Source organism: Ylistrum balloti, unplaced genomic scaffold (assembly GCF_031769215.1).
Source record: "Ylistrum balloti isolate Yb309-2 unplaced genomic scaffold, AGI_CSIRO_Ybal_v1 Utg370368, whole genome shotgun sequence".
Lineage (NCBI taxonomy): Eukaryota > Metazoa > Mollusca > Bivalvia > Pectinida > Pectinidae > Ylistrum > Ylistrum balloti.
Window position 1 is genome coordinate 1,290,536 of NW_026782259.1, and position 10,271 is coordinate 1,300,806.

Genomic DNA, 10,271 nt, shown 5'->3' on the forward strand with positions numbered 1-10,271 from the left:
AGCATTAACCATTATCCCCAGCTCGCTACTAAATACACACCTTGCATTGCTACTCACAGAAAATGGCAGTTTTATTGTTTCCAGCTGATTCACCCTTCAATAAATAAAATTCAGTATTGTACATAGCATTCTTATTTTAATATACAAAACATGTATGATTCTGAGAGGATGGCGCCCGGAATTCTGTTTTTCTCGGCCTTCCATCATTTATATTTTAAAAGCTTTTTGGCATCAATCTGTAATTGTCTGTCAGTAATACTGTAGTAACACAACTCGTGTGATGCCTTTTTGGTTGAACGTTGGCTTGGCTTTGATCAGAATATTATCTCTTTTGTAATATTATCTAATGGGTCAGATGGTCCTTTCTACCGCTAAAGTCGAGTGAATGTTGGTTAAGACATTGCTGAAAGGTCTCGGTTTCGTCTTTTTACATGGTTCATGAGGCCGTCTTGCCACGTGCAGTGAAATAGCAATGTTCTGCTGTTCTATGAATATGTATTCAATGAATATGCCAACCGGAAAACTTCAATTGTACTGCAGAACTATCGGAAATGCCATTGATGATATTCTCGTTCGATGCGAAAAATCTGTGCTCATAGTCATCATTCTCATTCATCAATAATATCAGTGGATTATATTCTCAGCCTTTATTAAATAGGATAATATTACCCTCCTCATTAACTCTATCAGTTTATCTAAACACATTAATTGATTCGGACGATATCGTCCTAACCCAATAATTATATCAGATGATATCGTCCTAACTCATTAATTATATCGGACGATATCGTCCTAACTCATTAATTATGTCAGACGATATCGTCCTAACTCATTAATTATATCAGATGATATCGTCCTAACTCATTAATTATATCGGACGATATAATCTTAACTCATTATTTCTCGATATTTCTTCAATTATTATTTACACCAGTCGTTTTTTCCTTCGGTTATTGATTACACCAGTCGATATTCATTTATTAATGACACCACTTAATATGTCCATCTATCAAAGATTAAATCGTTTTTATCAAATCAACGTGTGCCGATCTTGAAATGACTTTTCTACACAAAACGTTATATCCACTAAAAGTTCACGTTTAGGTCAACGTTAATATTGGAAATGCTATTGTATGACCAGCTTACGTGTGGCTGATGTATCAATAGGTATCCTTTATATTGTTAAACAACACACGATGTACTTCATTCTCATTGCTTTGTCATTACGATCAGGTGACAAGTTTGATTAGGTTGAAAATAATTGACAAACGAGTCTTTACTTATGAAATGAATTAAGTATACTTAATTCAAGTGATGTGGTGTTCGCGTATTAAGTGCCCCTATGATTTTCCACGATTGCTACAAATCGTTATTGATTTTTCAGATTTTTTTTACCGATCACCAATGATGTAGAGACTTTGCATCTCTCTGGTTATCCCTGATATAAATATAACCACTTTTATTTTTGGTGTCAATGTTCCCGCATATAAGCAGTGTTCATATAAGAAGAATGTGTCCTCTTGATAAAGAGCAGTACGTAAATCCTCCACGATAACTCCTGATATGGATAAGGCTGCAGTTATTTATGACATAGCTGTCCCACTAATTATCCAAGATATGAATAAGGCAGGTTATTTTTATGACATAGCTGTTCCACTAATTATCCAAGATATGAATAAGGCAGGTTATTTTTATGACATAGCTGTTCCACTAATTATCCAAGATATGAATGAAGCAGGTTATTTTTATGACATAGCTGTTCTACTAATTATCCAAGATATGAATAAGGCAGGTTATTTTTATGACATAGCCGTTCCACTAATTATTCCAGATATGAATAAGGCAGGTTATTTTTATGACATAGCTGTCCCACTAATTATCCAAGATATGAATAAGGCAGGTTATTTTTATGACATAGCTGTTCCACTAATTATCCAAGATATGAATAAGGCAGGTTATTTTTATGACATAGCCGTTCCACTAATTATCCAAGATATGAATGAGGCAGGTTATTTTTATGACATAGCTGTTCCACTAATTATTCCAGATATGAATAAGGCAGGTTATTTTTATGACATAGCTGTCCCACTAATTATCCAAGATATGAATAAGGCAGGTTGTTTTTATGACATAGCTGTTCCACAAATTATCCAAGATATGAATAAGGCAGGTTATTTTTATGACATAGCTGTTCCACTAATTATTCCAGATATGAATAAGGCAGGTTATTTTTATGACATAGCTGTCCCACTAATTACCCAAGATATGAATAAGGCAGGTTATTTTTATGACATAGCTGTCCCACTAATTATCCAAGATATGAATAAGGCATATCTATTTAACAAATTACCGAATATTCTTGATGTTCCTCTTATTTTCCTTCATGTTCCGTGGTTATTTCTGATGTGAATAAGGCTGTGTTTATTTGATAAATGAATGTTCCGTGGTTATTTCTGATGTGAATAAGGCTGTGTTAATTTGATAAATTATTGTTCCGTGGTTATTTCTGATGTGAATAAGGCTGTGTTTATTTGATAAATTAATGTTCCGTGGTTATTTCTGATGTGAATAAGGCTGTGTTAATTTGATAAATTATTGTTCCGTGGTTATTTCTGATGTGAATAAGGCTGTGTTTATTTGATAAATGAATGTTCCGTGATTATTTCTGATGTGATAAGGCTGTGTTTATTTGATAAATTATTGTTCCGTGGTTATTTCTGATGTGAATAAGGCTGTGTTTATTTGATAAATGAATGTTCCGTGATTATTTCTGATGTGAATAAGGCTGTGTTTATCTAACAAATAGATACATCATGATTTTCCCTGGTGTTGATTATGACTCCCTATTATTCCTTTTTAATCCCAAAATCATTCGAACAAGTTTGACACGGTTTTAAACTAGAAGCGTTCATATTATATCTCTTATTTTTTAATTCTGGATACTATCTGGCTGATTTTTAATTCATACATTTTTTGTCAGATTATAGATGTTTACAGCACTTTTTTTAAAACTTAATTTCATTAAACTCTGTAATATATCACATTGAGTTTCACTCAATATTACTGCAGCTGGTTTCTCCTTCAACACATGCGGGGTTTCTCTTATAAAGTGACAACTAATTGAAAGTATTTAACATTTCGTCATCCAATAATATTTAATCCTTAAATTTTACTTACATGACACCAACATGTAAAGAAATCAAAGTAAGTTTACCCATGAAAAACATGTGCGTAGCTAGGACGAGCAGATTGTTGAAATAATGTGAAGTATGAATCACTCACGTATCGAAATCCAATCATGTCTTTTGGAACGGTTTTCGCAAAATATGTTTCTTTTGATTCCTTGGATTCAAAGATTTATATTTTAAAAATTAATTAAAGATCATCCTAATGTTAAAACCGATTGAATTCTAACTAAAAAGCCGATCAGGTTTCTCGGGCGCCTTAATGAATAGAAAACAATTAATATTCTGTTAGATTTTTTAATTAATCATAATTAACGTTTCCTTTCATTATCCTATCACACCGCCCCGACGATTTCTCGTTCTCTTTTTATTAGAATTCTGTCATTTTTGATAAAAGATTCTTTACAGGAAAAATCGATTCTGCTTTTTGATTGCAATATATCAACAAAGTCTGAAGTTAGGCTACACCCAGTAGCTTAGTCTGTGTTTGATATTCATCCAACGTCTTTTACAATATCTCCGATTCATTGTTTATTTACAATTTTTTATTCTGTAGGTATTCCCTTTTCTGTAAAAATACCGAGAAATATGTACTATTGTTATCAAAATAATTCTATTAATCATAATTACAGTTAGTGCTGAACGTGATGTTGTTGTCAGTTAAACAATGAGTGTTTACATTTTTATAATCATTATTGTTAAAACATAATTCACATCATAAGGCAGACATTCAGACGTCATATTAAAATGTAAAAGTTGAATATTTCTCTTCTGCGTTAATGATCGTCCCATTGTATCAAATTCTCCCCGAAATGAATTTAAAGTTTTTAGCTTTCATCTTGAGGCTTCAACAAAACAGAATACAGCATGTAAAAATGGTATATTTTTCATACTGTTATTTAAACAAGAATATCGATGTTTCTACTTAGTTTCCGCAGTATGGCAGCGTATTAGGGCCACAACAAACACCTATCTGATGCGCACTATTTATTCAATGTGAGATTTATTTTCTTGTGATCCCTATACGTTGCCATAGTTTTCTGAGAGTTGTTTGATAATTGTGTCATCTATGTTAAAGTCACGTCTGGCCTACAGCCTTAATAGCTTCGTCAAATGTGATGTTACGTTGATCTCTGACAGTCGTTTTGTAACTACGAATGGCGTTATGTGCGGTTAACATGACAGAATCTTTCGTCTTGAAATGATTGGAAAATAAAAAAAACCAACCAGTAAAAAACAGTATGTTTGTTGTTTCATCAGCACTGACTATTATTCCCTTCTTTCTTCATCACAAGTAATTCTCGGTATTCTCTCTGTATCATTCAATGATACTGATATTTATGTAATAATGCTTTTTTATATAGAATATTTAATTAATATTTAAGATTTCATTTTTTCTTATATCTATATCCAGAAGTCTAAATATAGTGTGACACATTTTTATCGGGTTAGTGAATATAGGCCTCCACCACACACCAGTAAAAGGCATTTGTACTGGAAGGATCGTAACGACAGGACTTTCCGACTTTACTATATGATAATCCTATATCTGATTGTATCACTTACAAGTATCAGGTATGTTTCATCATTACTTATAATAAAGAACAATTTTCGATGCAAATAAATTATCATTCTAGCATAAAATGTCTTTATCTAAAAAATACTGCTTGTTGATAGTAAGGTGTGTTTTATAAAGATTTCCTGGTAATTCCATCTATTCTGTAGAATATTTATATTATAAATACACATTCTGACACATTTATTGTTTATTTCACGAGTTTTACGCCCACTGTTACGGCCTCTCAGTGAACCAGTACTTTTTGACACTGTATTTTGTCTCAATATAGTGGTATCCATGGGTAACATTGTCCCCGTGTTGTTGAGATCGGTACAATGGTGGCAAATTCACTGATTTGGAATCTGATCGGAAAATTAGCAAATGATGATTAGTATATATGATGCCATTAGACAATGTAACATGACTGGGTATTATATCACGTTTAAGACAATATACTTTCTGGTTAGGGAGAAGTGATCGTTATATCTGTGTGTCATCACTATTGTCTTAAGATTTCCTGTGACTCGTCATATTGTATATTAAGATATGTGAGCTTACACAGACAGTTATTGTGAGATCCTAATCCATTATTATCGTCACTTAAAGAATAGTATTATATGTGATATAACTATGTCTGCATGTGATATTGTTAGGAACAAATGATGATTAACTTTTTCGCTTGTAATAGTGTCAAGTTGAATATTTTAATAAATCTTAACTAAGGTACTATTTTGTGAAAGTCAATAAAGAAATGTCTTGATGATATTGTCAAAGACTGTCTCAGTTGTGACAAAGACTATTTCAGCTGTGTCAAAGACTTGCCCAGTTGTGTCAAAAAGTTGTGTCAAAGACTTGCCCAGTTGTGTCGAAAACTGTCCAGTTGTGTCTAAGACTGTCTCAGTTGTGACAAAGACAATCTCAGTTGTGACAAAGACTATCTCAGTTGTGTCAAAGACTGTCTCAGTTGTGTCAAAGACTATCTCAGTTGTGTCAAAGACTGTCTCAGTTGTGTCAAAGACTGTCTCAGTTGTGTCAAAGACTGTCTCAGTTGTGTCAAAGACTTGCCCAGTTGTGTCAAAAACTACCTCAGTTGTGTCAAAGACTGTCTCAGTTGTGTCAAAGACTGTCTCAGTTGTGTCAAAGACTGTCTCAGTTGTGTCAAAGACTGTCTCAGTTGTGTCAAAGACTTGCCCAGTTGTGTCAAAAACTACCTCAGTTGTGTCAAAGACTGTCTCAGTTGTGTCAAAGACTATCTCAGTTGTGTCAAAGACTGTCTCAGTTGTGTCAAAGACTGTCTCAGTTGTGTCAAAGACTTGCCCAGTTGTGTCAAAAACTACCTCAGTTGTGTCAAAGACTGTCTCAGTTGTGTCAAAGACAATCTCAGTTGTGACAAAGACTATCTCAGTTGTGTCAAAGACTGTATCAGTTGTGATAAAAACTGTCTCAATTGTGACAAAGACTGTCTCAATTGGGCCAAAGACTGTCTCAATTGTTACCAAGACTGTCTCAGTTGTGTCAAAGCCTGTCTCAGTTGTGTCAAAGACTGTCTCAGTTGTGTCAAAGACCGTCTCAGTTGTGTCAAAGGCTAACCCAATTGTGACAAAGACTGTCTCATTTGGGCCAAAGACTGTCTCAGTTGTGTCAAAGACTGGTTCAGTTGTGTCAAAGCCTATCTCAGTTGTGTCAAAGCCTGTCTCAGTTGTGTCAAAGACCGTCTCAGTTGTGTCAAAGATTTTCTAAGTTGTGTCAAAGGCTAACCCAATTGTGACAAAGACTGTCTCATTTGGGCCAAAGACTGTCTCAGTTGTGTCAAAGACTGGTTCAGTTGTGACAAAAACTGTCTCAGTTGTGTCAAAGACTGGTTCAGTTGTGACAAAGACTGTCTCAGTTGTAGCAAAGACTGTCTCAGTTGTAACAAAGACTAACTCAGTTGTGACAAAAACTGTCTCAGTTGTGACAAAGACTGTCTCAGTTGTGTCAAAGACTGTCTCAGTTGTGTGAAAGACCGTCTCAGTTGTGTCAAAGACTTTCTAAGTTGTGTCAAAGGCTAACCCAGTTGTGACAAAGACTGTCTTAGTTGTGCCAAAGACTGGTTCAGTTGTGACAAAAACTGTCTCAGTTGTGTCAAAGACTGGTTCAGTTGTGACAAAGACTGTCTCAGTTGTAACAAAGACTAACTCAGTTGTGACAAAAACTGTCTCAGTTGTGACAGAGACTGTCTCATTTGTTACCAAGACTGGCTCAGTTGTGTCAACGACCGTCTCAGTTGTGACAAATACTGTCTCAGTTGTGTCAAAAACTGTCTCAGTTGGGTCAAAGACTATCTCAGTTGTGTCAAAGACTTTCTAAGTTGTGTAAAAGACTAATCCAGTTGTGACAAAGACTGTCTCAGTTGTGTCAAAGACTGGTTCAGTTGTGACAAAAACTGTCTCAGTTGTGACAAAGACTGTCTCATTTGGGTCAAAGACTATCTCAGTTGTGTCAAAGACTTTCTAAGTTGTGTCAAAGACTAACCCAGTTGTGACAAAGACTGTCTCAGTTGTGTCAAAGACTGGTTCAGTTGTGACAAAGACTGTCTTAGTTGTAACAAAGACTAACTCAGTTGTGATAAAAACTGTCTCAGTTGTGTCAAAAACTGTCTCAGTTGTGACAAATACTGTCTCAGTTGTGTCAAAAACTGTCTCAGTTTTGACAAAGACTGCCTCAGTTGTGTGGTTCCTGACATTTTTTGTAATATGATCTGACGAGTATGCTGTTAAATTTTAGGTCATGTTTATTGATGAATATGCTTTGCTTGGAATTTTCTAGTGGTATGACTGGTGACCTATATTTGTGAATTTTGTAGGGGATGTAATTCTGGACGATGGAATATTCGGTTTGTGTTACGGATTGTTGTAAGCTGAGCGATTGAGGTAAAAAAATATTAATATGATAACTTTAATAGCTTAGGTTGATGATGTGAGTGGACTACGGTTTCTTTCTGTTGATAACCTTTTTCATTGTAGTCGAGAATATAAGAATGCTGTTTGTTTTGTGCAGAATTTATATGGAAATAAAATGAATCAGTGTTTCGCTTTTTCAACCTGTTTTAACACCGATATCACTCATCGTGAGTATAAAGAGATTGGAGGTAAATTAACTGTATCTATCAATGATTTGTAGTTTAAATGTATTATGACAGGCTTTTGTTGGTGACGTAGGTTGTTAACGACATAATGAGATCGATACAGGTGATCGCCATGTATCAATCAGACACCACATCGATCTATACAGGTCACTTGTCATTCTCTACAGACACTTTGCCTGGATACAGGTGTGCAGTATTCACATGTAGACGACCTGTGAATGATTACAGCTAGCAAAATCAGGTACATTTTATTTAAGTGTCACACATTTTAAAAACATAAAACACATTAATCAGCTGTATATTATATATTATAATGTCCAGCCTAGTCAGACTTACAGGAAATGTTTAACATGTGAATTCTCAATGTTGAAATATATATAAAAAACAAACAATTACTAGTCACAGCTGCTAAGAACTAGATACAAGGTAGTATCTGTCTAAACGTGACAGATTATAGATAGTAGGTCTCTCTTGTTCACAATACCTTCATTCATTTCATTATCTATCACCATTTCCTTTCTTTTTCTTTCATTCCATTCATCCCTTCTGTACTTTATGCCAATCTGTTATCCCGTCCCTAACATTCCCTTTCATCCCTCCGTATTTTTCCTGATTTTTTTCAGCTTATCCTACCCCTGTGTCCCTACACCCGTTACAGGTAGGTTATCGTACACTATTGGTCCAGTCTTTTCCGTCTGTCATCCTCCCTCTTTACAACATCGGTTCCGTCCTAGATCATCTTTAACTGTCCCCATTTCCTCTATTTCTTCCTCTTCCTTGTCTCCTTCCTGTCTGTCCCCACTTTTTCCTGTGTTTTTCTCCTTTTCTTTTTTTGGCTGTATGTTTATACTGTTGATATAATAAATATTTACGATATCATTGTTTTTGTTTCTGTGTTCATTAACTTACTAATGCATACATTTGTACATCATTCAGACAATTATTTGTTCATACCATGTTCGTCCAATCTTTCATTACTGATATTGATAAGAATATTCAGTTAAACGGTAAAACATATTAATACTTTTCAATCAGATTCCTGTTAGTATCTAACCAACTTTATCCATCTCACTGCCCGGATATTTAAACATTTGTTTTAAGGGTTTTTCAAGTACAATAATATTAACTTTGAATCTTCAAATTAAGTTCGTTACGTCATAAGAGTCAGTTAAAAGTGATGTTTATTTCTGTATACTGTAGGAACGTTAGTCGTATGTAGATACTATGACACATGTAAACTTTGTAAGATGTGAAACAAGGCTAAACTTTTGATATATATTGATATCATAGGAATGTGGGCTGTTATTGATAACATGTGTAACACTGAAGATCGTTCCAAGTTCGTCAGTAATATATAGATACATGATATACCACGTTTTAAATTATGAGTATTATATACATATACAATATCATAGATAAATAAGGAATATTATACATAAATACAATATCATAGATAAAGAAGGAGTATTATACATAAATACAATATCAGAGATAAATAAGGAGTGTTACACATATATACATTATATACCACGTTTTAAATATATCTACAGTATCACAGATAAGTAAAGAATATTACATATATAGATATATATATAAAGAGTATTACATACAGATATACAGTATTACATATATATATATATATATATATACAGTATTACATGTAAATATATAGTATTACATTAAGATATAAAGTATTACATGTAAATATATATATTACATTAAGATATATAGTGTTACATTAAGATATATAGTATTACATTAAGATATATAGTGTTACATTAAGATATAAAGTATTACATTAAGATATATAGTATTACATTAAGATATAAAGTATTACATTAAGATATAAAGTATTACATGTAAATATATATATATAGATATATAGTGTTACATTAAGATATATAGTGATATATAGATATAAAGTATTACATTAAGATATATAGTGTTACATAAAGATATATAGTGTTACATTAAGATATATAGAGACTATTACATAATACAGGTAGTTTATGTTTTACCATGCCAAAGTCAAATATATCTGGCCCGAGGTGCTGGCACATGACTGTGCTGTATTGCACCAAGCCGAATAGAACACAAGGTCAACTACCATCACCCAGGGGCAAATACTTAACCTTCACTATTAGAAGACATTAAATATCTGTTTTATTACACAAGCACGAAAAAATCCATAAAAACTTGTTGAAACAGGATTTTTCAACTTCAGACAGAGTTTTAGATAAATATTATTTGAGAATCCTAATTGAACACTGTTTGACTTTCTGTTTTACTGTGAAATATTTTTAACAAATTACACTGTCAGTACCCTAGCCTGCTAAATTAGAGGTAACGATACAGACAACAAAAGTTGAACACTTGAAATATACGACTTTTTGGAATTGTC

At 33.5% G+C, this 10,271-nt stretch overlaps 1 protein-coding gene across 1 annotated transcript; it reads left to right on the forward strand.

Annotated features, from left to right (window-relative positions):
- The first annotated feature begins 5,502 nt into the window (after window positions 1-5,502).
- On the forward strand, window positions 5,503-6,483 carry LOC132553956 (oviduct-specific glycoprotein-like). Its single transcript, XM_060218251.1, has one exon. The coding sequence runs from the start codon at window positions 5,503-5,505 to the stop codon at window positions 6,481-6,483; it is 981 nt and encodes a 326-aa protein (XP_060074234.1).
- Window positions 6,484-10,271: the final 3,788 nt, after the last annotated feature.

What these genes read in the sequence shown, in the direction of transcription:
- LOC132553956 (XM_060218251.1), top strand. Translation starts at nt 5,503, where the DNA reads ATGATATTGTCAAAGACTGTCTCAGTTGTGACAAAGACTATTTCAGCT.